Here is a 27,628-nt window from a genome sequence, read left to right on the forward strand (position 1 = left end):
TAGGCATTTAATTAAGCCATTTATTGCTTCAAATGTGTTACCATGAACATTTAAATATACACTACAGCAGTAAGGCCTCATTTTTCCCCACCTATAAACTGCAAACTCACACGTGGGCCTTTTATGCCACCCACTGTTACAGAAGTTTTGTACAACAAAGACTCTGAATGTCTTGGTGTAAATGCAACAAGTGTATTATATTAATGCTGGAAGGGCTGCTTTAATGAGGTAGTTCCATGTTTGCTAATATATGGTATGTACGTATATACATCTCTATCTAATTTAGTAACAGGTTCTACTCAGTTCTAAGTATTTAATGTAAAATTTTGGTGTATATACTTTCTTTATATATAGTTTGTAAGAGAGTCAATGTTTGAGCTCAAAGCTTGCTACCTTGTTTTCTTTCTAAGAGACTCTTAAGTACAGCAGAGAGAGAGGAGCTGTAGGGACTCAATATAGGAATGTTCCTGACTCAACAAATAAGGTGATGTCCTCTAGATAGCTCTCAGGGTGGATGACTTTAGAAGAGTCACATTGTGTGACTGTGTGTAAGCCTATAAACGCCTCTCATCCAAGCATCTCCAGAGCTAACAGAACAACTGTATACATTGCTTAGAGGCTTACAGAATACTGTGAAATCATCACACTCTTGATGATATTAAATCCTAAGGACTGTATGAACCCATCTTTGGGGCTGACAAAAGTTATAAAGTAAGCCTGTGTCAATTCAGCATTCCAGGATCTTACAGCAAGATGAGGCTCCTAAAATCTGTCAAATCTCTACCCTTTAGGTAGCATTACATAGATTTAACACTGCCTTTTGAGTACATTCTAAAAGATTCAGAAGTGGGCTTCATTAAAGCACAAGTCTGATGGATTTCATATATTTCAATATTGAGAAGTCTGATCTTTGAGGTTTCATCAATTTTTCTACCCATCCACTGAACATTTATTAAGTGAAGCCTCCACTATGTGAAGTCCATCGCCTAAACTGCACGCACAGTAGGAGTGCTTGGAAACCTGCATTGCCTTGGTTTCACAAAGCCCAGAGTGATTTAAGAGTTAATTAACTGCCACATCACGATGTCACAGAATTAAAAACAGAACTGTATTTTAAGGTCTCTTTAAATCATACTGGCCACACTGCTTCCAGTCCAAACATCTATAGCCATGATTTTCATTGTATCTGCTGTAATTAGGTTCTTTTTATATCCCTTAGATTCAAAGCAAAGCCAGAGAAATAGTCTAGAAAAATACATTTGACACTTCAAATTTACATTTAAAATGTTCTTTCCTTATCCTCATAGCACAATTTCCAACCATTATTATAGAAATCATAGATTACATAGCATTCTGCATGCTAACCTCTAACCTTTTTTCGATTATGAAAATTAGAAATAAATTGCAATTAAGAAATTTTCATAATTAAGTGTGTAAAGTATAAATACAAGTTATTTTTTTAAAAAACTTTATTTTAACACCTAATACAATTCCAATTTAAGGATTACTCGCACAAAAAAATAAACACATTTGGTATAAAAATGTATCACTTTAACGCCCTTTCCCCCAGAGGCCCCACCCCCACCCCCTTGAGCTTGAGTGGCATTCTATCTGGATGCAGAAACATGTAGACTAATGGCACGGATCGGGTTTACCTACAGGAGTTTCTGTTTATGTACCCAGGTACTCTAGAGGACCTCAGCCCACTTTATCACATAAACCAATCCCTTCAGCCTGCTGAATGAGTTTCACAAAGAAACAAAGCTTATTATAAAGGCATCTTAAAAACCATTATCTTAATCCTTTTTCGAAGGACTGACTTTTTTTGTTTGTTTTTTGTTTTTTGTTTTTTTTTGCAACCATTTATATACAGTGTAACATAACAGCTCTGGAGTACAGTACATGCAGCAGAATATACCTGTTGAATATAAAATTCTTTCTTAAAATCTTCATCGTTGGAATTCTTTGAAGTTTAAATTATAGAATGCCCATTACTTTGAGAAAATGGTTGAGGAGTACAAATGTCTGCATATGTTGGCCACAGAAATAATCCAAGGCTAACTGGAATAATATTCATAGCACACCAGGAGTGCATAAATAATTTACTTACATTATTAAAATACAACTCATAAAATTCAAGTTCAAGATCTTATAGGATTGTCTATGTAATCCTTTAAGTGGTCTCCTGGAAATGAGTTGTTTCTTCGTCCTCGTGTCGTTCCTTCTAGAGTCCCGTATAAAATGCCGAGCTGAAGCTCTCCCTTCCTGCGGTGAAGCCCCTCTCTATTTGTGTCGACTGCCTCTTCTCTTCATGGCAGCCGTGCACTGCGGACAGAACCACTTCCCCTTCGGTGCTTCTGTCAAGCCGACACACCCATAGTGGAACCACTCTATTGGACACTGGAAAGGAAAAATTAAAAGAGGGGGTTGGTATTTCTAAAGAACATCTAGTAAAAAACTGCTCAGGACACACAGTATTTCATTAACCAAACCTAGACGTGTGCAATCAGATTTCCTGACCCTGGCAATGACTTAAAACATTCCTGAGTCTGACTGATTTACCTCATGGATGAAAAAATGGACACACAGAAAAAGGATGCTTCTTTGATAAGAGGGAGGCTCATGGACTCTATGCCTGAGCGTTAAGAAATGGACATTCATTCACCGCCGTCAACTTGGAGAGTCAGGCAATGCCATCTTCCAAAGGTAAAAGAAGATGAATCTTACATGAAGAAGGAAAACATGTGAAAGACTTAAAAATATCCAACCATAATTGTTCCCTGGAAGTGGAATGAGCCAGCTGTAACTAAAGACATTAAGTGTCTGGGTTTCCTTTCTGGTGCTCTACTCAGAGATATGGAGGAAAATCCTCTCTGAAATGCTCAGGAATTCTTCACTCCACAGGAACTCTCAAGACCTAAACAGCACAGGAGGAACTACAGGGACCCCAGAGGACATTGCTTTAAAACACCCCTAACACTCCACACACACACACACACACACACACACACACACACACACACACGATGGCATAGGACAGTTGGGGAGGGCCTGTGCCCTTCTAAAGAGCACACTGCACCCACCCTGCCAGGGAAGGAACACACACAACTGTCACTGCAACAAGGCCCATCCTTGTGACTCTTAATATTAGAATTCCAATACTACTGGTGTCACCACGGTCACAGATTTCATGCTATTCCTTTGAAGTACGACAGGTAACTGCTGTAGGGCAGTTAAGGAATGAGCCAAAATCCCTAGACAAAGTCTGTTCAGTATTTAATCAAACGTGCATATTTAACCTAAATTAAATCCCTTTTGTGGTTTGAACATGAAATTTCCTGATAGGCTCAGTTGGTCCCCAGCTAGTAGCACTGTTTAGGAAGTTTCTAGAACCTTTAGGACAGGGAACCTTGCTGGAAGTGCTTCAGTGGGGGTGGGATTTGGGGTTTATACCCTGCTACCACTTGTACTTGCTGTCTCGCCTTCTGCCTACACTAGGTGGGTGAAATGGTGTCGGGCAGCTTCCTGACTACCAGGCCAACCTCACACTCCTGCTGCCATGCCCTCCCTGCCAAGATGGACTGTATTTCCTTTGGAACCATAAGTCAAAAGACACTCTTCCCTTGACGTAAGCTGCCCCCTGTCACGGTGTTCTTATCAAGTAACTAATACCCTTCCTAGGAAAGGAAGCAGGAATCCTTTCTCAGACCGTCTCTAATTTTCCCATCAGAGATGGCTCATACAGCCCAGGTCCCTGGTGGAGAGAATGCCGAAATCTGCAATAACGGGAGGGGATGCCCACATTAGGTCTTAATTAGCTCTGAGCATTATCTGCCCAGAAGAGTTTAGGGAAGTTTCACTTCTTCAATGGGATAAACAGCCTGGACTCTAGTAAATATAGTATCTTAGGCAGAAAGAAAGGAAAGCACTTGAACTGTCGGCAGCAATCCTTGTGAATTTAATCTGAACCTGACACCCAGTAATACCACTCTGAAAAACTAAGGCAGGAAAATCATTAAAAGGCACGATCCTTTAATGGCCACGTAGATGCTTCCAGCAGGATAATGTAGTTGTCACAAATGGAAACCTGATTTCCGAATTGGGAAGAAGAGTTAGTAAGACAACTACTCAGTCATCCACATTTTTACATCCCAGTATAGAGATACAATACTCACATCTTGGTTATCACATCCCACCATCTCTCCATAGGATACCTGGGTGAAAGAAAACGAGATGAACATTATAACTTTGTAACAAGCATTTACTATAAACCAGGTGTTTATAGTATCAGAGAAGCGAGAGAAACTCAATAAACACACAATTAAGACGAAGTTGAGAATATGGTGGGTTTTGCGACTGTCATTCCTAAAGACTATGGGAAAAGGCAAAAGGATCTGCCCAGAAACCACCCACTCTTTGGAAGTCTGAAAGAACTCGCTAGGAAAGCCACCGACCGAGATCAAGGTGTGGTGGTGATGCCGTCTGATGGTTCCTACTCCCTCCTGGCTCACTTCTGTACCAACAGACTATTTCACTGACTCTGCCTACGGAGGCCAGAGGTACACATTAGGTGTTTTCATCAATGAATCTCCACAGAGTTTGAGATGGGGATCTCCCAAAATATTAACAGTGGACATAATAAAAACAATACAAAATATAGCCAACTGTGCTAGAAGTTAATTCAGAAGAATATAAAATGGTTTTTAAAAGACCCCAGTACTAAAGCCAACTAAAATGGTCATGTAATATAAAACTTTCAAACTGGCACGTAGTTTGTAAGAGAAAATAATACTGGGCTTTAGGAAATACTATGCATATCAATTTTAGGTACTATAGTTTTAGAAGTATCTTGGCAGACTATATTAAACATTGATAAGATCACTGAATTTAAAAGGATTAATAAAAAGTATGAAAGAAATTACATTAAAAATAATGCTTATTAAAATATCTGTAATCAAAAAGAAAAGAGAATTATAATATACAGCTAGGTATGCACTAAATAAATTATGGTACAAAGTATAAGAGCTAACTCTGAAAACATTTTAAAATGAGTATTTTTTAGTAAACAAAGGACAGTTATAAAAAGAACATATTGTGACTATTACTATCAAACTCACAGTCATAAAAACCATATAACCTCCATATATATTATGAGTATGTATCTGTTAGGGAATGAATGTCTACACAGCTCTAAAATTTCTATTTTGAAGCCATAGCCCTCTCTGACTGGGTCCGTGAGGAGAAGTTATAGTTAAGTAAAGCCTGAATCTGATGGTTCCCATGGTTATCTGAGAAGAAAAACTGAAAGGACGTTGGCACATGCTTGCGTATCTGCACAATATGATCTTCTTCTCTCTGATTCATAAAAACTCAGTAAAAACAGGACTGTCTTCAATTCAAAGAGCGGCCTTACCAGGCACCTAATTAACCAGCACCTTAATCATGGATCTCCTGGTCTCCAAAACCACAAGGAGATGAATTTCTGCTGTGTAAACCACATGACTCATGGGATATTACATCATGCATGCAAGGTACATGCGGGTATGACATCAAAATGTCTCACCATAGGTAGTATGGGAACGTCCACATTACATGTAATTCACATTTCTTTATATTCTTGGTATTTATAGCAAAATATACTACTTTTATGAATTCAGTAAATAAATTATGTAAATAAATCATTCTTGATTTTAGCTAGAATAAAAATGTGCTGATTTGAAAGTTATCTTCCTTCTTGTTTATTCAGACTGCACTTTTACAGACACGCAGCAGACTTTACCTGATTACAGATGCAATACCGGGGTTCATTTGGGTCGTAAGTCCAATCGACCTGACTGTTGGAATCAGATTCGGGCACTACCGTTGTTTGCTGGGAAACTTCTTGTACTACAGTTGAAGATGACGAACACAGAGATAAGGAGGAGGAGGACGAGGATGAGGATGAGGAGGAGGACTGCTGGCTTGAAGACTTGGTGTTGTTTCTGGAAGAATTAAAGGAAGATCAGGTGCATTTGCTCACTGGGAAGGTTCCCTGAGAGTGACTAGTAACCGACAAGGAAAGAAAGGCATGCTGAGGTCTGATGCTACGTTTACAATTTCTGTTTTCTAGAGAACAATTTCCTTTAAAAAGGAAATAGTCTCAAAATCTTCTACTTAAAATAAATATAAGAAAATTCTCTTAAAACCTTTCCAACTTTTAAAAATAATTTCTAAGTTAAGATTACTATTTATTGTTGACTTAAAATTTTTGGTAGTGTTCAAGAATAATAGTTACACTATTTCACATTGTTGTTTTTACAGTAAATTGAAGAGTACTCATCAAAACCTAAGTACAAATATATGAAAGTATTTGGTAAAAGTCCTAACGTTAGCTGGCATGTACCCTGTCTACCAAGTATAAAATATGGATCTCAGAGTATCAAAATTCAGGAACTGTTTACCACCAACTCTAATCTAGAGTAATAAATGCAGAAACTTATTATAAGGAGTTTCACTAAATGTGGGTGATTCATATCAATTTTAAAATGAATAACAGTCCTGTGGACACTTTACATTGATTATTCTTTCAGGAGATTTTGTAGAGCAGTAATAAATGTAAAATAAAATCACAATGAATTCTTAGATAACTAATTCTTCTGGCCTCTCATTTGCACCTTTTTTCCTTCGGACAACAGGGTCTCTACTGTAGTCCTGGCTGGCCTGACCTCCTTATGTAGATTAGGCTGGCCTTGAGCTCCTGCCTTCGAAGTGCTAAACTTACAGATGAACATTGAATTTGCAGTATGTATAAATACCCAGTGTAGTCATTACCTTAGATGAACAATGGCACAGGATTAAGTTTTCATTTCTGCAGTTTATATAGTCACCTAAGTCTCACACATACAAGGTCTAGAATATACCTGAACATAGAACAATGAACCTAGAACATATCATCATATAATCAGTTTTAGGAACATAGGCAAAAATTCAGATACTTCACTGTTAGTCAAAACAAAAAAATCTTGTGTAAAAAACCTCCTGGGATATAATTTGCAGTTTATATTAATTTACCACTAAACACCTAAGCTAACTGTGGAAATGATGTCACAAAATGATTTATCTGAGAGAACAAAGGAAAGTAAAGAGAGGCCACTTACATAAACCTCAGAACAATTATAAATGACTCTACAGCTTGAAAGACTTCCTGCCTCCAAGGAGAGGCCGTGCAGAGAGCTGTCTGCCTAGCCCACTGTCCAGCCTGGGCCACCGCACCCTGCCGTGGGAATCCCTGGAGACATGATGGACAGGCTGCACACAAACAATCTGGACAAAGACAAAACTTACTTGCTCTTCCTGCCACTGCGAGAGTCGGCGGCCGAGGAGCTGGCATTCTGTGTTAAGGTTGTCATGAGTGCCGACGAGGAGGAATAGCCTGCTGTCTCTCTGGGCATGGAGAATTCTTTTCCCAGCTGGAAGTCATTATTCTTAAATGCTTCATAACTGGCTTTTAAACTCGATGTTCTTCGTCCTTCTTTCATCTTAAGTAGACATGTATTGACAACATCAATATGTGTACATATGTATGTTCTTCTTTTAAGTATTATATGCTATGGTTATTTAAGTCATAAAAGACTCAAAATCACTTTTATGCTAAACTGAGAATAAACATGGGAAATGGAATGTCTCAACTCGCACTGTGTGCACACTACAGAAATGAGCTAACTGAGGACAACACAGAGGAAAGCCCGATGATACAGAGAACAGTAACTGTCCTCATGATGACGAGAAGGCAACTTGAACACTGACTGGGAGAGGGGTCAGCGTATGGTACGCACGATGCATCACCCTGTACCCAACAGCGTCTCTGCATTATTAATAAAACATCACCTAGTCTAAAAGTGCACCTTCAAACTCAAACCACATGATGTGTGAGACCTCTGCTAACACCTAGTGGTTCCTACTGAGGTTTGCCAATGACGGCAACAAAGTGGAGCATTTGTCTCTAACCTCCGACTATTTACCTGTGCTGTTGCTTGCACTGCCTGAGCTGCTGCCATGGTGATGGCCCCTGCGCCAGCCCCTGAAGATAATGAACCAATATTGTAGGATGCCAGGGGTTGGGACGAGTTCACATTGTAAGCATTGTTGCAGGAAGCTGTGGAATTATTATTTCGACAGCCTGTAAAGAAGAAATAAAAATGGTTGCAGAGAACATAATGTTACTGAGATTAAAATAAATTATGACACCATATATAATCATGAAATTTAAATTCTTCATATACTTTAGGAATTGAGTCAACTGAGAAATACGAAGCAATTTTCCTTTTCTCCACATGTAGACTTTAAACAGGCAGCACATGTGTGAATTGTAATCTCGAGTACTTCTCTATCCCTTACTCCAACACAAACAAAACAAGCAAACTACCCCTTTCAAGAGAACAAACTCACCCAGCGTGTTCTCCTTAGAAGCATCAGATGTAAGGGTGGACAGGAGAGCTTCGGATTTGAATTTCTTTTCAGGGATATGGTCTGTTGCTGTATGGTGAGAAGTTGGATTATATTTCCTTTCTGAATCAAAAGAAAGAATTCACAAATTTCAACCTTCAGGGGACTACAGAGAGGAATACTTCCACCCCTTTATAAACGGTACAGTTATGATCTAGGTTCCTTGTGAAATGGACCATTATGCTCACCAAGGAGGGGACAAGCAAACAGCCTTTGTCATGTGTTTCATCGAGAGAACAGACATTTCAAGTACTTTAGAAACTAGGAGCAAAAAACTAAAGACAATCCAAGATGACTACAATTCCACATATATCATGAGAGAACATCCATTTTAATATATTGACTATCATTTAGTATAACTTTCAATTTACCCCCTCTTTCCTATTGAATTGGCTTCTCAAAACTGTCGCACCACCACCAATTCCCTTATTCGCTAACTCAGTAATAATGAGATTTTATCACATGACAAATATCAGGCTGAGCACTGAGAGGCAAGGCTGAAAGAAATGGGCCTATGTGAAGAAGCACATAGTTCAGGTCAGTCATAATACTCCCTAGGTCTGTTTTATATACTCTGCACTATGTTTATAGAACAGACTTCCTGCTCCCAAGCTAAACATATGTTGCTTAAATGGAGAGTCTACAAGTAAACTGTGATAAAAAGCCTAGTTTTTAAAAAGGGAAAGGAAAGGCTATTTCTCATTTGGTTGTGTGGAGCTAATAGAAGAGAATGTATAGGTGACATTCACAGTTTTAAACTGTCCTTGAAGCAGACTTACTTTCCACAGGAGTATGTGAATGAGCGTGGTGATTGTTCACTGGCTGCGAAGGAGCATCTAATTCCAAAGATCCTGGAGAGAGGGCACAGAGACAAGCCAGGATTAAATGTCACCATAGAACTCCACACATCAACCAATCACAAACCATACGCCCCCTCACAGATGACTGTCAAATTCTGGTGCATATGCAATATGATTTTAGACAGACATGTGGAGAGTTACTGTCTTCAAATTTCATGGTGAGCAATCCTCTCTTTAAGTAGTAAGACTCATTTCTCAGTATTCTCCTCGGTAGACAACAGCTCGAAACACGCTGCTATCTACCTGGAGAATCTTTGATGCTGGGTACCCCATGAATAGGAAAAAGGACACAACAACTGTATGAATGGTCAGAGCTAAATGATTCAATCCAGTAACAGAATTGAAGGTCTTTGAATAGTAATCCTAAAGGTCCAGGTGATATTACTGCATACAAAGGAAGAAATCCAATCACAGAAATTAATTGTGATACCAACAACTCCACAAAAGAGCTTAGGGCTTTGCTTGCAAAAAGTAGAGGCTACAATTCCTCACATCGAACCTTAAACCTTCTACAGAAGCTCTGAACTTGTTAATGATTGCTGAGATAAAACTATGTCGGGGGCAGGATGCAAGAGTTTTATGTGATGCAGTCCCATTTCATGTGTCTGGGTCCTTGGAGTGGATGTGTTATTAAGCTTCCTGCAGCAGTGAGTAGGCAGGCATGGCTTATTCACAGCCACCAACAACATTTCCAAAGAAAAAAGAAAAATACCTTCAAAGGCCGTCATACGATATTTTACTTTGTTCCCAATATCTATTATCCTCAGATAAGTTTCCTCCAGAATAAAAGTATCACCAATTAAGAAGATAATTATGTGAAGTGATGATCGACTTTTAAATTAAACTGCAATTCTCATTAACAGACACACGCTGGGCTTGTCCAGTTGCCCTCATGCGCCTGTGTAAACACAGCTTGGGTACCATGTGGTCATGAAACCCACTATCTGCAGTAGAAACAGGAACAAGTTCTGGCCGGTGAATGTACCAAGGAATGAGGTCCACTGGAACACTGTAACCGAGCGCTCACACTGTAACTGAGCGCTCACAGGAACCACCCCCCGGACTAACTTGGTTCGATTAACACTCAGTGCTGCCTCCTCTGACCCTACCAACAAGCTTTTATCTCACCTATTTAGGCTAAAAAAGATGTTCAAGTGGTTGAAGACAGACCTCAATCTTGCTCACATTTTGAGGAAGTCTCCAGAGTTAAGCCCAGGAAATATTTTGTACTGAGTTTAAGCACATCAAGAACAAATATCTTGCAACAACACAAAAAATATTAGGACGGCTTCTTCTGGTAAGGGGAGGTTTTGAAAAGACTTCCTAACAAAAGAGGAAGTGGTATGGAACCAATGGAAACCTCCGTTCACACAGGTGAGGCAAAGCTTCAAGAAGTTCCTGAGGAGGAAAACCCAACCTTCCTCTGAGCTCAAGCATGTACAACAGATTCGACTCGTTTCTCATTTTGGACACTTGCACTTTTCTGCCTTTCTGCTAACTCCTGACCAAATTAGCACATGTGGATATTAAGCACTCACAGAGTGTGCAATGTGGACACACACACTCGGAATCACAGACCTCTGGAGGCCAGGGCAGCAAGCTCCATCTTAAAGTGAAAACAGTACAAACTGGAAAGACTTTGTACGCTCTTCATAAAGACTGGCAGCTTGTATATTTCTCTCAGGGTTTATGACCCCAAAACGTCAATGCTAGACTAGAAGTTACGGGACCCAGAGGCCACCACCCACCAAAGGGCATATATGATCTGGCAGGCTCCTGTGAGAAATCTACTCTCCAAGGTGATGGAAAACCATAACTTTTACTTACGCCTCTCCAATATTTCCGTAATTCCAGCATTATCTGCTTCCAGCTCCATTTTAAACTTAGCCAGCTCCTGGTCCAGCTTTCTCAAGTGGCGATCTACCTGTTTTTTAAAAAAAAAAAAAAAAAAAAGTAACACCAAAATCTGGGGCCCAGCTAACACACAGTCTAATGAGGAAACTTCAATATTTGTTTCTTTTATTAAGTCTGCTTCATATTTTTAGGCAAGTTAATCAGCCTTAGTCTTAGAGCACTATGCTAATATTCCCCCAACCTTAATTTTAAGAAACCAGAGTCTCAAGTCTGTTAGGAAATGTTCTGTGACTGATTTTCAGAAGAGGGGCTGTGAAAATCAAAGTAAGTACAGGGTTCTGAGGGCTGGAGAAAGAGCAACTTTCAAAATGTGCCTAAGTTACCTTCTGCCTGGGCTCTAACCTGGAGCCACGCATGTGCCTCAGAGCTGCTCTTAGACTAACAGAGGGGAGACTCTCAACCAACAAATGCAATCAGCGCTACACAGCAGCAACGTGGACCAGCAACGTGGACCACTGCTACGGCCAACATTAATGTAACAAAAGGGAATATTAACTAAAATCTACAGTTTTGAAAAAGCTTGGCTTAGGTACAGCAAACTTTTATTTTATCATTTACTTATAAATCTTTTCAAAAACAGTAAAATTATGACACTTTCAACTAGTAGTGTTGTCAAACATTGTTATCTTTCCAAACTTACTATTTTAAAGGTAAATAAATATCCATGAAATTCTTTAAGAGATATTTTATTACAACACTAACAATTTTTTTTTCCCAAAATCTAGCCTGACTGGATCACTGTTAAGACTAGGGACAGCAGAAGATGGAGAAATGGCTCAGCTCTAAGGTTAAAGGTGCTTATGTTCTTACAGAACACCAGAGACCAGGTTCCCATCACCCACGTGGGATGGCTCACAGCATTCCCCCTCCACAGGCACTGCTCTCATAAACACAGACCCATATAACAGATGAATGTGCACAGCTAAAATACAAAACGGAATCTCAAAGACAAGTGAGCTGCTGGGTGTGGTGGTGTAGGCCTTTAACTGGGAAGAAAGAGTACACAGGATCTCTGAGTTCCAGCCACAGTGAAGCATGAGCTACATGGTAAGTTCCTGGCCAGCATAGTCTACATGGTGAGCTACAGGTCAGCCAGAGCCACATAGTGAAATGTTAACCTAACACTCCCCCCACCCCACCATAACAAACTCCAAACCACAATATATTACAATATATAAGATGAAGAACAAATTTCTAGTAAGTTGTTCAATTAAATACTTTGTTTCTAACACTAAGAGGAGGAGGACAAAACGAAAGACAAGATGCAGATCAGATGCTAAGGCCATGTAACAACTGTGCCCTGTGCTTTCGATTTTGTCTTGGTTATGTTCTTGTTGCTGTGATAAAACACCATGCCCAAAAGCAACTTTAGGGGTAGTTTACTTTCAGGGTGAAATTCAAGAGGAGGAGCTAATGCAGAGGTCATAGCTCATGGACTTGTTCCTCATGGCTTCTACAGCCTGCTTTCACACAGCACTCAGGGCCCTCCCATATGCATCAATTAAGAAAGCGTGCCAGTCTTGCTGGAGTGGTCTGAACAAAGATGGTAGCCCATCCAGCTCATCACCGATTTGAATGCTTAGTCACCAGGGAGGGGACTGTTTGAAAGGCTTAGGAGGCATGGCCTAGCTGGAGCATGTGTGGGCCCTTGTTGGGGAAAGCATGTCACTTGAGGGTGAGCTTGAAGGTTTCAAAAGTTCATGCCAGGCCAAGAGTCAGTCAGTCAGTCTCTCTGTCCGTGTCTGTGTCCCTCTCTCTCTGTCTCTCTCTCTCTCTGTCTCCACCCGCCCCCCCCTACTGATCAGAATATAGTTCTCAGCTATGCTCTAGTGGCCTTCCTGTGTGCTGATATGCTCCTTGACAATGATAGACTAAACCTCAGAAAGTGTATTCTATTATAACGGTTGCCTTGGTCCTGGTGTCTCTTCACGGTAGAGACCCTTGTTCCTAGGCCAGTCTGATGGGGGTATTTTCTCAATTGAGGTTCCCTTTTCCAAGAGGATTCCAGTTGTGCCAACGTGACATAAAAAATAGCTAGGACAGATGTCCTCACCCTAAAATTTAAGGCAATCCTCTTTCCATGAGAAAACAAAAAACAAAGCAAAAGCAAAACACACACACACACACACACACACACACACACACACCCCACTGGCTCAGATGAGTAAAGTGGCATGCACAAGATTATACAGCTTTCATATTACAGACATAAGATTTAATGGTCTATATGGAGTAGACAATGCATCCTCACTTATATCTAATACTTTTTGAAACTCTGTTTAGGAACAAACTGTTCTTTCTTTTTAAACATAGAGATGCATAATTCAAATAGAATAATAATGTCCTATTGCTTATATTTTGTATGCTAGCAACAACTTTCAACATATTTCTTTATCATTTTTCAGCCATTTAAAGCCTAGTTATCACTTAATATTTACATACAAATTACTCTTCAGAATTTGGTAGAAGTCATGGTTATAATATGCAAAGCCTACCGGTGTCATATGTTTGGGCTAGTCACTCCTATTCATAGGACACAGATAACTTTTGAGCACCCTCTAATAGCATCTTGCCTTCAACAAAAGAATGATCATAAATTTCCATTATTCAACAGTATAGTGTCTCTTTCATTGTCAAAATGTAATCTTAAGGGAACTCAGAATAATGAAATATATTCATTTTAAAACACCACAATGAAAACCTTCCACCAATTTATCTAAAATTAAACTTACAATAAACATTGAGTTTCTAGTATGTACTTGGCGGAGGTGAAAAAAAATCCCAGCCCTCACTGAAATTAGAATTTATCCAACAAATCAAAATTCATAAAATGCTTAACATAATAAAGACCAGACCACTGAAGATATGATGTAAATGAAACAAATACACATCAGTTCAAAGGGAGTGGTCCGTGGTCCCAGAATGAAACCATGTGATCCTGGGCTGTGGCAGACACAAAGCACGGAGGACTGAGTAAAAGCACGGAGGACTGAGTGAAAAGCACGGAGGACTGAGTGAAAAGCACACTGCGTTTAAAGAGATGGAAGAGGGAATCATAAGAACGTAGACAGTCAAACAGTACGTTCAGAGTAAGAGAAAGAACGGTCTAGTCTGTGACACAAAGAACTGAGGAAGAATGTTGGAACCTCAGCTGGGAGAGCGGTCTTAAGTGATGTGTAGGCGTTTTCCCCACACCATACACTTAATTCATCCTCTCTCTACTTGAAATTGTCTTATTAAATATATTATTGATGAAGTTCACTAGATGACTCAGAAGAATAGAATTTAAAGAATTAAAAATCCTCAAAACTAATTTCCTACCTCAGCAGGCAGAGCAGCTGTAACCACCCTGAGGGTGGCAGCTCTGGAAATGGCTTCTTGTTCAAAAGCAACTGTGAACTAATTACTTTTTAAGCAACTCTCAGAGAATGTGAACTATTTTTCTTAAACTTATCATTGTTATACTTACTAAAATTAGAAGTCAGAGAATAAATTGGCCAGATGATTAACCTTTAGCGAAACCCCCAAGATAGAGCTATGCAAACGGTGGTGAAGAACTATAAAAGGAGCTGAATTCACCTTAACTGAAATCTTGCACCTCCCTTCAACCCACATGAGTGGAAGGGCCTGTTCTTGTTGATCACTGTCATGAGCACACAGGTGTCAGGCGGAACAAGGTCTTCGATTCTGCCACCCCTCTACACATACTTGAACTTGTAAGGTTGGTTTATAGTAATAAAGAGGGTATTACTCTACTTAGGAGAGAAAGTGTGTTTGCCACAGATTCCAAAGTCAAAGTTAAGCACAGAGTCTTAATGATTAGTTCCTCACCTAACAGCAATAAATGCTATCCACAAAAGCTCTCCTTCTACAGGTCCAAATCACTCTGTAACCCCAACCACAACGGCTCAATCTAAACTACTCTCCTTTCCCAGGACTTTTCTGAGGCAAAGAAACATTGCTTGGCGTGTTCACAAGAGTAAAGAATTTAGTCAGACTTGGCCTCTTTGTATGAAACAACAACAAAACCCATCTCCTAATACTTTAGAGTTGTAGAACTTTATTTTTCTCTTTTGAATCTGTCAGTTTTTCAATATTCAGATTTTACAATGTGTCAGTGATGGACTTACATTAAATAAACACGTAACTGTTAAAAAGTTTCCACATGGTCCATCACTTCCCAGACAGTTGAATTTTCCAATTTAGACATCTAGCTTGACCTTAGAGAATGAGTAGTTTATTAGATCCTAAGAGAAAATCGATAGCAGTAGCAGGTAAGTTTACCCAGGAAAGGATTCTGCCGTAATAAAGGTGAACTGGTAGAGGTACAGGGAGTAATGACATCAAAGTATCCCCTGATAAACCATAAAATGGTCCTTGACATCTCTAAATTATATGACTAAACGAAAGTGTGAACTATTCTGTCTTTGGCTTAACCAAGCACTTGGCCCAAGAACATAAGCTACATCTAACCATCTTCCTAAAAGACAGCAGGGACTAAAAAGACAAATCAAAAGGTTAGACTCCCATAATATTATCTCCTTATTTAGACTATCAGGTGAAGTTTATAGGCAGAATGTGGGTCTGAGGTTCAATCTCCTCAGGTCCAGGCCGGAATACATAAACGGAAGCAAACTCAAGAGTGCTGAACAATGCCAAACTACGGAAAGCACTCAAGCGCTAACTAGAAGCTGGAGTCTTGGCAAAGTGGGCAGAAGTCAACCTGACTGGGTACTGCAATGGAAAACTGCTTAGATGGTGGGATTTGGGTAAGGAACACAAATAAGTGTTTAATTACTGATTATATATCAGGTTTAGGAAATTATCTAACAAGGTAACTTTTTGTTTTGTTTCTAGATTGTTTCTTATTCATAGATGCACAACTTTTTTTTCCTTAATAAATGACATAACCAGCATAGTGTTGGTCAAAGGAATACATTCACTGATATTAAAAGCAAAGAAAATGTTCCAGTATGAAAAAGCATAATGAAATCCTCGTTTATACAAAACTCTGAAACATGAAATCTGACTACAGACGGACTCAGTGCCTCTAAGAAAATGTATATACAGAGCTGCAGGCATTTGAGATTTCCAATGTTTTCAGATCTGGGGAGCTTTACATAAAACACGGCGGTATCTTGAGGGCAGAGTCAACTCAACACAAACCTCCATCTCATGTGCTCATAATCTAAGGTGCTATCCACATCCTGCTTTGCTGTCGAGATATGAAATAAAACCAGACATAAATGTTTTTACTAGTAGCATCATTCCACATCCACAAAGCTTCATTTCTGGGGAACACTTCACATTTTGAACCTTCAAATTAGTAAAGTCTACTCAACTATTCTACAAGCCTGTAGAGGTCAGAGACCAGCTTATGCGAGTCGGTTTACTCCTTCCACCATGGGGGTTCAAGAAATCAGATTCAGGTCACCAGGCTTCGTAGCAGCGTTTACAACCTGAGCCACCTTGCCAAGTCGAAGATTTAGCATTTTAAATGCTTCTTTTTGTTGAGCAAATCCGCAACTCTTCCTTTAGAGGAACTCTTTCACAATTATCATATGCATTAGAAAAAAGAAATTCAAGAAACTAAAAAAAAAAAAAAAAAACCCATGAGAACATATTAAAACTACTAAAAAGAACTGAGCAAAGACAGGATCAAGAAGGAGCCTGCAGATCCAAGTCTGGAACAAAATACCAATGGATTTCAATCAAGGCCCCAGCATGATGACTGTGTATGTTGGAACAAGCATGATAGATTTATCAACTGGAGCCGGGCACCCCACAGTCACTCGCTCTTCATCTGACCAGTTGTGGATCTCTGTGATAGTCTCCATCTGCTCTACAGAGCTGCTGTGAGGAGGAGTAAGAGCTACACTTATCTGTGGGTTTCTACATACATATTTAAAATATAATTTCAAACTGTATTGGTTGAGGAAAACGGCAGCAGTAGGTTCTTCTCTAGGGTCTATGACCTCTCTAGGACGTGGATAGGTTTACTATGTCAGGCGCGCACTTCCTCCGAAAGAGCAAGCCTCGAATCCAGTAAGACAGCGATTAGTTACTCCCAAGATAAAAGGCTCACTATTGCAGCCTTGGGGACAGCTTGCTATGCCAGTCACTTTTATGGTTTGTAATCTTTATGGTTCAGTAGGACTTGGGGACTCAGGAAAGGGGGGTAGATGGAAAGATTTTAGATACCAGAGGACCAGGACACCTAATGGTAGATGTCTTCTACACATAACACAGAATCTGCACTCATGAAATGTCAATAATGATTGTTTAAGTAAATCTGCATTATATACCCAATTGTCATGCCAACATACTTAACAACCCCTATGAAGAGCCATAGGAAATCAACAACTAAGAATCAGATTTCTTCTACGATGAGCTCCCTGTTGGTTACTCAATCCCAGTGGTTAGCTCTAAGATATGTATATATAAGCAATGATAAATAGAGCCAGTCACACACACACACACACACACACACACACACACACACACACACACACACACACACATACACAGAGAGAGACAGAGAGATAGAGACAGAGAGACAGAGAGAGAAAGAGAATCAATAGGTAGATAAGTAGGTAAATAGGTAGGTAGGTAGATAGATGACATATGTGAACATATATAATAATAATAGTAATTACAAAGTGGTCATAAATTTGAAAGGCCATGGAGAAACATGGGAGGATGTCTTGGAGGGAGGAAAAAGAAAGGCAGAAATCATGAAAATAAAATATTCATGTTTGAAATTCTTGAAAATATGTAATTTTAAAAAAGAATAAACATGATAAATCAAAATTGAAAAACCATTTAGAAAAGTTCCTCTAGTCTTTTCAGTAAGTGATGAATATATTAGAGGGCCTAGGTACCAGAAATGGCGCAAAGGGGGTTTCTAGAGACCAGCAATGCTTTTTCTATTCTCTAGGATATGGTTATAATAATACATAATAGTCAGAATGTACATTACAGTTCAGTACATATACACTGTACTCTTTCTAATTACAATGCTGTTTTTAAGAAGTACTAGAACTAGCAGGTTAAACAAGTGGGGAAATTAAAATGATCAGGCCATGGCGATCAAGTGGGAGACAGGACTGGAGGAGTTTTGGTGTCGCAATCTGTGTGGAAGGTAGGGGGTAGGGAATACAAAGAGCATCTGAGCCAACAATTTACTGTTTGATATGCTAACTGATCGTCCCTGCCCTCTTGACAATTGAGAGAGGGTGAAAAATTATCTATGAGCAATTCTTTGTTTTTCTTTCTTCTTCTTCTTCTCCTTCTCCTTCTTCTTTTTTACAGAAGAAAATCTTTATTTTAGCTCACAGTTCAAAGTACAGTCCCTTTTGTGACCAAGAAAGGCCACAAAGGTAGGAACATTTTTGTTTAGCCTTCAAGTAACCATTCATGACAAAGAATGCCAAAGAAAAGAGAATGGTAAACAGTGTTAATTGTACTACGAGTGCCCAGTGGACCAAATGAAGAAGTTATCAACTGAAGTTTCGGGAGATTGGCAAGAATACAAACTGCAAAGGATTTAGGAATCAACCAAAGACAAAAGAACATCAAAAAGCCCAATGAGAAACTCAAGAAAGACTCTTTCAGGACAGTATTTGCTTGGGTGTCTGTCTAAGTGTCTTTAAAAGATAAGGGAGAAGTGACTGTTTAAACGTCTGAAGATAAAGAACAGAATGCATATGTGATATTGCCAAGTCAAAGATGGTGTAGGAAGGGACAGGAATGGTAGTAAAAGTGAACATTCATAAGTTCAAGACTAGCCTGAATAGATGGAGAGATCCCACCTGAAACAGACAAAGGTACAACAGAGAGACTGCAGGGTGGTGGTGGTAGAGGAATAAGAGATCAGTAAGTAAAGCTACAGAAAGAGATGACAGTTGTATACCTGCAGGTAGAGATAATGGCATAGCAATAATTGCAGAAATGGTCACTAGAAAGCCTCAAATGATATACATTCTTGTAAATAAAAGGCAAAATCATGTAACTAGAGAGGGGATGTTTGTAGGAAATTAGGACATTGTTTTGGAAACAACCATGGGGGAGAACAGAAAAGAAACAGATTCCATTCAGACACAGGAGTAATGCACAGTGGTTATTGAAAGGATCTAAATAAAACTGAGGCCTCACCGCTGCCTGGGATCTCCAACTGTGCTAAGCTACACGTGACTGCTGGTGACCATCAGAGCAAGTGAAGACACTTTAAAATGGTAGCAATGGAGAAAGTAGTGAACAATATGGACAAAAGTTCAAGAACAACTACAGTCTCAGATTAAAAAGAAAATTGAAAAGGTAAGGTGGCTCACAGGAGAACAGACAGGGATAAAGACCCTGTTTCTTAAGGAACGACGGGCACTGCTGTAGAAGCCACTGAAACTGTATACAATGTCTCCTGTGCACTCCTCTCCCAGTGCCACTGGAGACTATGCAAACTGTTATAGGAGAGAAAGCATCAGTGTTGCCCAACTGTAAGTCACGTGGTGTAGTGACAACCTGCAGGCAAGCTGAGCCCTCTGGTCCACAGTGGCCTTGATGTAAAGGGAGTAAATTGGACTTGAGGCCCACTCCACAGGACAGAACTCATGCCTAATGTTATAAACCTGGTCAAACGTTCAGGGCTGGGGAGGCCAAAGACCCTAGAGAAGAACGTATTACTATGGTTTTTGCTGAACGGCTATGTCAAATCTCCTTCTAAATGCTCAGGTTTATATGTACAGTGAGTGCTGTCCTCAGCCTGGGTCACAGACGCCGTCTTATGGCAGTGTGTGCAGTTAACGCAGAGAAGCTAGTCAAAGTGCGGAGAGCACAGGATGGGGTGTGTTCAGCCCTAAGTGAGCATCCGCATAATCTCCTCCAAGGCCTGGTTCAGTAACAAACAGGAAGGTGTGAAACAAAGAACACATCTTTTGGATTTGCCACAGCGCTATACTGGCGAAGTCACCATAGCTGTGGTTACTTGCACAAGATTGAGCCTGTCAAAGTTTCATCATGGATAAGAAGGACCTATGAGGTCCACCCTTCCTGATGGTCCGCTGTCAGTTATGGCGCCTGGGGGGTGGGGTGTCACTTTCTTCAGTGCTGGAGTCTCTGAGAAATTGGCCATGCTTCAGGAAATGCCCTCCCACCCATGTCGGTGACTAAAGTGGGTCACCCAGGAAGAGGAGGCATGGAAGGAGGGAAGGCTTCTTCAGAAGATGTCTCAGCAGGAGGTGGGGTGAGAGACGGGGCTGAGGAGTCAAAGTGATGAGAATGCATTCTACACAAGAGGTGTAACTGTCAAAGAACAAAAATAAGTAAAAGAATAAAAGGAACAGCCCTCATCTGGGAGATGCACCACCAGCGCTAAGTTACTAAGTTAGCAGTTACTTACCTCTAGTAACTCAGGCCTAAGCATTTTCAGAAGCCTCAGATCAGTAAGCACTCGGTTTTCAAGAAAGCTTTCCTTTCCTTTTTTATTTTTAAACATTAGTTTATTTGCAATTGTACCTTTCAAACAGTGGTCAGTTTAACAAGATTAAAAAAGTACTTAAACATTTCACTATATTAAAAATAGCATACTTTCTTATGTGATACTATTTTTTTTTTTAGTTTAATGTAAGCATTTGCATGCATCATATATAAGGTGGGTGTCTTTTGTCCTAGCTAGCTTTAACTATCAACTTGGCAGCCTGTAAGCATGACTGGAGTGTGTGTGTGTGTGTGTGTGTGTGTGTGTGTGTGTGTGTGTGTGTGTGTGTAGAGATTGTTAGGTGATGTGAGAGGGTCCTGCCCACTGTGGGTGGTACCATTTCCTGGGTACGTGACTGCTGTATAAGCTGCCTAGGCAGGAGTCTGTAGGAGTCAGCAAGAAGAGTCCTTCATGGTTTATACTTCCACTTCCTGTCCCGACTTTTCTCAACAAGTAACTGTAACCTATAAGCTGAAACAAATCTTTTCTTCCTCTAAGTTGCTTTGGTTAAAGTATGTACACCAGTAAAGAGATGAAACTAGAACATTTCTATAATGTGTCCTGTTCACTAACATTGTATTCACATGTATCTTTCAACAGAAAACTGTATCTAGAAGACACTGCAAAGCTAAGAAAGATACAAAATATAAAAGTTAAAGTTAACTAAATTGAACATGGACTTTACTCTGATACAAAAAGAAATTATTTTTTCTAAAATACACAGTAAGAAGCTTTGCATTAAAAACAAGGGCTTCCTATCATGTGGTTATGATGTCATCATGACATCAATTTAAGAAGCACATGTAAGTATATCTTTCTTCTTGGTGATTTCAAACTTTTGGAATTACTGTTGCAAGAAAAAACACCTTTTTTTGTTTTCCTTTTCTTTTCTTTTTATTAAAATTTTTTTTACATACAATATATTTCATCAGTTTTTTTCTTTAAAAATTATTTTTACATACAATATATTTCATCATATTTTTTCTCTTTCCCCATCTCCTCCCAGATTTTTCCCACCTCCCTACCCACCCAACTTCATGTCCTCTTTCAAACAACAACAAAAACATAAAACAAAAACCCAAAAAACAGAGGTAAAAACAAATAAATAAAAAAGCAGTAAGACAAAAACACTAAAACAAAAAGCCCACACTTAACATGGAGTCTGCTTCACTTTTTTCTTTAGGTGTGTGTAATCTGACGTTCCCAGTTATGTACCTGACCCAGGTGATGCCCACTATGTATTAGCATCCTCGACGTAAACACTGATACAAGAAACCCTCTTTCTCATTTTAATCAGACTACCAGGGACTCTCACTAACATGGTGTTCTTAACCACATCATCATAGAAACAATTGCAAAATGGTAGAACAGGATTAATTAAATAAAGCCAATTCTTTCTAAAATAAAAATATCACCCACAAACTTACAGTAGTCATCACTGAAATGTGTGGGTCTTGACCTATTAACTAAACACTGTGGACTTCTATGACTCTTCCACAAAGAACCAAGACACAGACACTGAACTCGCAAAGTAAATATGATCAAGAGAGCAACACTCCAGTTTACACTTAAGCTACCACAATTGATAAAGTCCAGAATTCTAGCACACAGATCATAACGTGCATTCTTTTACTTACCAAATCATAAATTTGGTTCGCCAACTGTACTTTCTCATCTGCATCTTCCAAAGCTTTATAGTAGTCCTAAAGAAGAATATTTTCATTTTAGGCACTGGTAACTTTAGTAGACATACATATACATATATATTCCTGATTTCTCAATACTAAACCGGGTTATCACTTGCTCATCTCATATAACAATAACAAGCCTCCAGGCAGGTGGTTGGGAGAGCATTAGAAATGAAGTGCAATGTAAAAAAAAAAAATCTCAGAAAACATACATATAGAAGAAAATTATAGCAAGTCCACCCTCTTTACTAGGAAGTTATGAAAGAACAAAAGAATGCTAAGATTTAGCTAACATATAAAACTTAGAACACTCCATTTTTACAACTTGAAAAAAGTATCTTATGTGTGTAAGTGTGCTGCCTGAATGTATGTTTGGGTATCATGTGTCCACCGAAGTTAAAGAGGGCATCGGATCCCCTGACTTGCAGTTAGGATGGTTGTGAACCATCGTGTGGGTGCTGGGAATAAAACCGTGTCTTCTAAAAGTGTTTTTTTTTTTTTTGGTTCTTTTTTTTTTTTTTCCCGGGGCTGGGGACCGAACCCCGGGCCTTGCGCTTCCTAGGCAAGTGCTCTACCACTGAGCTAAATCTCCAGCCCCAAGTTTTACAGCAAAAATACAGGATAGAAAGGATTCTGATCTGTAGGTTTCTGCTATCCAATTGGTCAACAGCTCTAATTTTAAATTAGATATAAATTAATACTACCCAAATTATAGTTCATATTTCTCCATATTATTTTTTAAAAAGAACAAAAATTACTTTTCAAAAAAAAAAAGTATCCTATGTGCTTCCACAGACAAATAGACTTTGGGGGTATGTTCAAATTGTGCTACATAAAAACCCTTTTAGTCAAATGGGATGGCCAATTAACTCTAAATTTACATGCACAAGCTCAAACTTTCTTCATACCTGGGTATTTTTATAAACCAGGACCACTTTTCTCCTAACGGACAATCTTTCTTACAGATGAATAACTAACATAATTGAAAATTTTAATTCCAAAATTATGTTTCTGTATATCCCTGAATATTTTTTATAAAGGTTGGGTGTAAGGATTTATTCTTCCTCATACTAAAAGACTTGACCCAAGTCACACAGCTACATGGCAGTGAGGACCAAAGTCAAATCTTTGAAGTTGTGTTCCTAGTGCACCCTTAAAGACAGCTGATCCCACATGCACAACTCAGTGAGTTTTTCTAATCTGTAATCTAATCTGCAGGACAGCCTTAAGTCCCACAGCACTAGCTAAACCTCAGAATGACAGGAAGCGCTAAACCAGTGCTTCTCTACCTTCCGAATGCTGACCCTTCAACAGTTTGACACAGGCCCTCATGCTGTAGTGAGCCCCAGCCAGGAAATTGCTTCCACTGCTACTCAGTCACTGTAACTTTGCTACTGGTATGAATCGGAATGTATTTTCCTGTGTTTTCGGGCAACCCTGTGAAAGGGTCATTCGTCCTCTTAGTTGAGAGCTGCTATTCTAAAATGTAACAAGCACCCCCAAGCCTCTCACCCCATGTCCAGGTATCTCCCTAATTTTAATATCCCTCCCAAAGGGTCCCCATGAGACTGACAATCATCGCAGGCATTGCACTTACTTTTTTGATGGATGCCATCTGTTCTTCTCGCCACTCGGGTTTATTCTTCTTTGCATTCATAAAGAATTCACTGACTCTTTGTTCTAGTTGATCCATTGCATCTGACATAATAAAACATTTCATACTTAGCCAACCCAGCTGCTTTGATTTGAGGAAAGAAAAGATGTCTGACAACCACAATGTACTGTCTTAGTTTGCTGGTGACTTATATGCATTTTGTGCTATGAGCAGTAATGCCTTCATTACCTTAGTTTTTAAAAGCTGAAATATTCTCTACTGACTTTGCTATTTCAAAACAATTTCCAATAACCAAGGCAGCGTTAACCACATGGACAAGGATCTAGGCCACGACCCTCGAATAGCACAGCACTGAAGTCAAAGCTAACGGCATTACGTCAGCTGGTTATGGCAATCAGAGTTGCTTACTGACAATGCTGCTGCAAGGTTCTCAGACTTCTTCTAATAAGAATTGTGACACTAGAGTCAATGTTTGCTAGAGAGCGCCAAGCACCTCATCACATCCTCTCGTAGGAAGGTATGATGTATGTGACTGTTTGCTCACTTGAGACACCATTAACTCACTCACACACATGCTATTCATTCTATGTAAAGGTTCGCCAAGGCCTGGGTCGAAAATAATGACCTCAGTGGAAGACTGCTAAAAAATAAATCAAAGGGATTTTGTTGTGATGGAAATGGAGAAAAACTTGCCCATTATTTATATTCATCGTTTAAGCAACTTCAGTGCAGGATGGCTTTTTAAAGAAGATGGTGAGACATTCTAGTTAATCTTGATTGTCAAACACAGTTTACTTCCAGCTGCATTTGCTGATAGTACCCATGCTGACACTTTTGTTAATGTGTACTCACTGTTTCGGAAAACTCCAGGGTTATAATAGAAGTAAACTAGAAAACACTGTCACATGTATAGACCAAATCCAAACTATCCCAGAATTTTAAAGAACTGAATGATTGAAAATATTTTAAATTATTCTTTATTCTAAACCTATTTGTAATGGGTATTATACATCCTAATTATCTGTATTATTTTAAATGCTCAGAAGACTGTCTGTTTACAAAGGGGGGGGGGGAGTAAGCAAGCCCCCAAGGCAGCAATGCAGCCATTAAAGATAAGGAACTGGAGTCCTCCGAGAGTGAACCCAAGTGTGTCTGCCCCCAAGCTCTACTCAATCCCTCTGGAATGTGCCTCAGCAGATGTTTATTACTGCAACTACCTTAAAGTCAAAAAGAAGAAGCATGCCTATACTGGTCACAGGTTTATGATAGGCTACAGGGCAATGCACCCCAAGAGATGACCCAGAGACTGAGATGAGTATAGTCGGGGACAAAAGGTATAGAAATGATGGGAGGGGCGACAGAGGACCAAGAATGATAAGAACAAGCCCTTAGCAAACTCAAGTTACCTTTGAGCCTCTTCAGTCTAGCTTTTCAAAAGAACAAGGTTCATTCCGGAAACAAGTCACACATAAAACTGCCAAGCACTGACAGCTGGCCATGCCTGTAATCCCAGCACTAGGCGGGCAAAAGTAGGAAGATCAGGAGATTAGAGCCAGCCTAGGATACATAGTAAGTATGAGACCAGCCTGAACTACTTGACTGTGTTTAGAAAACAAGAAAGAAATGAGTAGGAAATCCTACCAAATGTCTACATTTTTCTAAAAAGCAATAGGATGGTTTCGGCAAAATCTGATTTCTCTCATTCATTTTTTTGGCTAAGAAAATGACCACGCTGTTGAGAGCTCTAAGTGTCTTCTATTAATACGCAACTTGTCAAAGTTCGGCCTTCCGAGTTCACTAGGGTCCCTAACCAGCTGCACAGAACCTGCCATTCTATGTCTTTGCTCTTGAGAAATTAGGAATGTAATGAACTTTTAAGTCTGAATGCAGAACTCCAAGTTCCACATACAGGCTCAGGTGCAAACCTTCTGAAAATCACGCGAGTTTCCACTGCGGTGCAGTGTCGTCATCTCCATGCAGTACACAAACACTGTGTTTGCTGTGCCCCGCGTGTTAACGGTATGGTGTGCCTGCCGCCTCCTTGTAACAGCCTGAAAAAAGTAGCGCGGAGGACCCGCCAGGCGATGCCCGAGGGAGGCCGGGGCTGCGCGGGGCCGTGGAGACGCGCCACTTACTCTGCACCTGCAGATCCATCTCGCGCATCTCCGTGAAGCGGTCCCGCAGGTCCATCGGAAGCTGCTCAATCACTGTCAAAGGCACAGTCCGTCAGAGGGCGGGGCCAACGGCGAAGGTACGCGCTGGCGTCACGCGTGTGTGCGTGCGTGCGTGCGTGAGGGGGGGGCGGCTCACAACGAGGCTGCCAGTTACCGTGAGAAAGAAACATCCCCCGCTCCCCCTCCCTCCCGCCATCCCGCCCGCCCGGCCACTCGCGCTCCCGCCCGCCGCCGATCCCGCCCGCCGCGTTGCCGGCGCCGCGCACTCACTTTCCAAATAGTCTTCTAGGTACAACATCGCGGTCCTGAGTGCTGCGGAGACGAACGGGTCCAGGGGTTTATTTGTGTCACTCGCTGTCGCCGGAGTTTTGTCCCTTCCAATATGGCGCCTCCGCTAGCAGCACCCGCTCGACTCCGGCAAAGGAAAAAAAAAAAAAAAAAAGCAAAAAAAAAAAAAAAAGGCTCCACTTTGGCGCCTGACGGCGCTTGCCTCACTGCCGCCCGCCGTTGCCATTGGCTGTCTGGAGCGATGACGTCAACCGGCCGGTGCGGATCTCCGCGGTGTTCTGGGAAATGTAGTCGTCTTTTTCCCCGAGCGTAGCCACCAGTGTGGTGTCTCTTAGAGTGGCAACTACAGAAACCACACGCCTGCGCGAAACGGGCACGCCAGAATCCGAAATGCGGTGCCTCTGTTTATTTGTTGATTTCTTGCATAGGGGATGACGGGAGTTGTATGCGCCTGCCTGACACAACTAGGAACAACTTTTCACCTGTTCTGTGCTGTGGTTCCAAGCCCGCCGTTTGTGAGTCATGGATTTCTGGCTGTGCTAGGCACATAGCAAAGATTCCAAACGCTAGAATAATCGGCTAAGTTCGGAAAATTCAGATTGTTTAGAACAGAACTCGCTGCTGGAATTTAATCTTCATAAGTCACTCCTGATAAATAAATGGGACAAGTGATTGGTGTCCCTGCAACGTTAAGATAATTTGTAGTGAGACCGGAGGAAATGTGCATTCCCCAAATTAAAAGATAATCAAAATTGTATGCAGTAGCCAGTTATGTTTGCAGTGTATCTTGTGTTCATTGTAAAACAACTGTTCTAATGCATCTGCAATAAATACATAAATAACGACCATCCATAAATTTTGGTGATTTAATGCATTGCTGGCATATACTAACAGTGACGTGAATTTATGTTGTGTAAATAGCTGGGTTAAGGTTTATAATTCTGGGCAGGCTCTTTTAATAACCCTAGCAAATGTTCATTGGTGGTATAATTAGTGTATTGCAGCCCCGTTTCTGTCTTAAAATACCTTTCATAAAAAATCGTGCGCTAAATAAATACTTCTGTGTTTGGGGGAAAATGATCCTTTCTTAGACTACAGAGGCGTACACCTGTAATGCCCTAACTGGGAGAATT

The 27,628-nt window shown here is 40.2% G+C and overlaps 1 protein-coding gene across 3 annotated transcripts; it reads right to left on the reverse strand.

The window, feature by feature from the left end:
- On the reverse strand, window positions 1-26,619 carry Ing3 (inhibitor of growth family member 3). Of its 3 annotated transcripts, none has more exons than XM_032906905.1 (12): window positions 26,478-26,619; window positions 26,169-26,240; window positions 24,016-24,116; window positions 22,368-22,433; window positions 11,172-11,268; window positions 9,264-9,335; window positions 8,428-8,514; window positions 8,001-8,158; window positions 7,324-7,517; window positions 5,780-5,981; window positions 4,176-4,214; window positions 1-2,400 (listed from the first exon to the last, which is right to left on the reverse strand). In XM_032906905.1, exons 1-12 carry the CDS (start codon window positions 26,503-26,505, stop codon window positions 2,284-2,286), a joined length of 1,233 nt encoding a protein of 410 aa, XP_032762796.1. In that variant the 5' UTR covers window positions 26,506-26,619; the 3' UTR covers window positions 1-2,283. The 3 variants fall into 3 exon arrangements, with proteins under 3 accessions (XP_032762796.1, XP_032762795.1, XP_032762797.1); XM_032906904.1 differs by having other exon boundaries at window positions 8,428-8,547; XM_032906906.1 differs by lacking the exon at window positions 26,169-26,240 and having other exon boundaries at window positions 8,428-8,547.
- Between the last annotated feature and the right edge of the window lie 1,009 nt (window positions 26,620-27,628).

The sequence above is a fragment of the Rattus rattus genome, chromosome 6, assembly GCF_011064425.1.
Source record: "Rattus rattus isolate New Zealand chromosome 6, Rrattus_CSIRO_v1, whole genome shotgun sequence".
NCBI lineage: Eukaryota > Metazoa > Chordata > Mammalia > Rodentia > Muridae > Rattus > Rattus rattus.

Coding starts and splice junctions, on each gene's coding strand:
- Ing3 (XM_032906904.1), bottom strand. CDS start 26,505: ATGTTGTACCTAGAAGACTATTTGGAAA. Junction 26,241..26,477: donor CCTAGAAGACTATTTGGAAA/GTGAGTGCGCGG, acceptor TGCCTTTGACAG/TGATTGAGCAGCTTCCGATG. Junction 22,434..24,015: donor AGATGGCATCCATCAAAAAA/GTAAGTGCAATG, acceptor ATTCTTCTTTAG/GACTACTATAAAGCTTTGGA.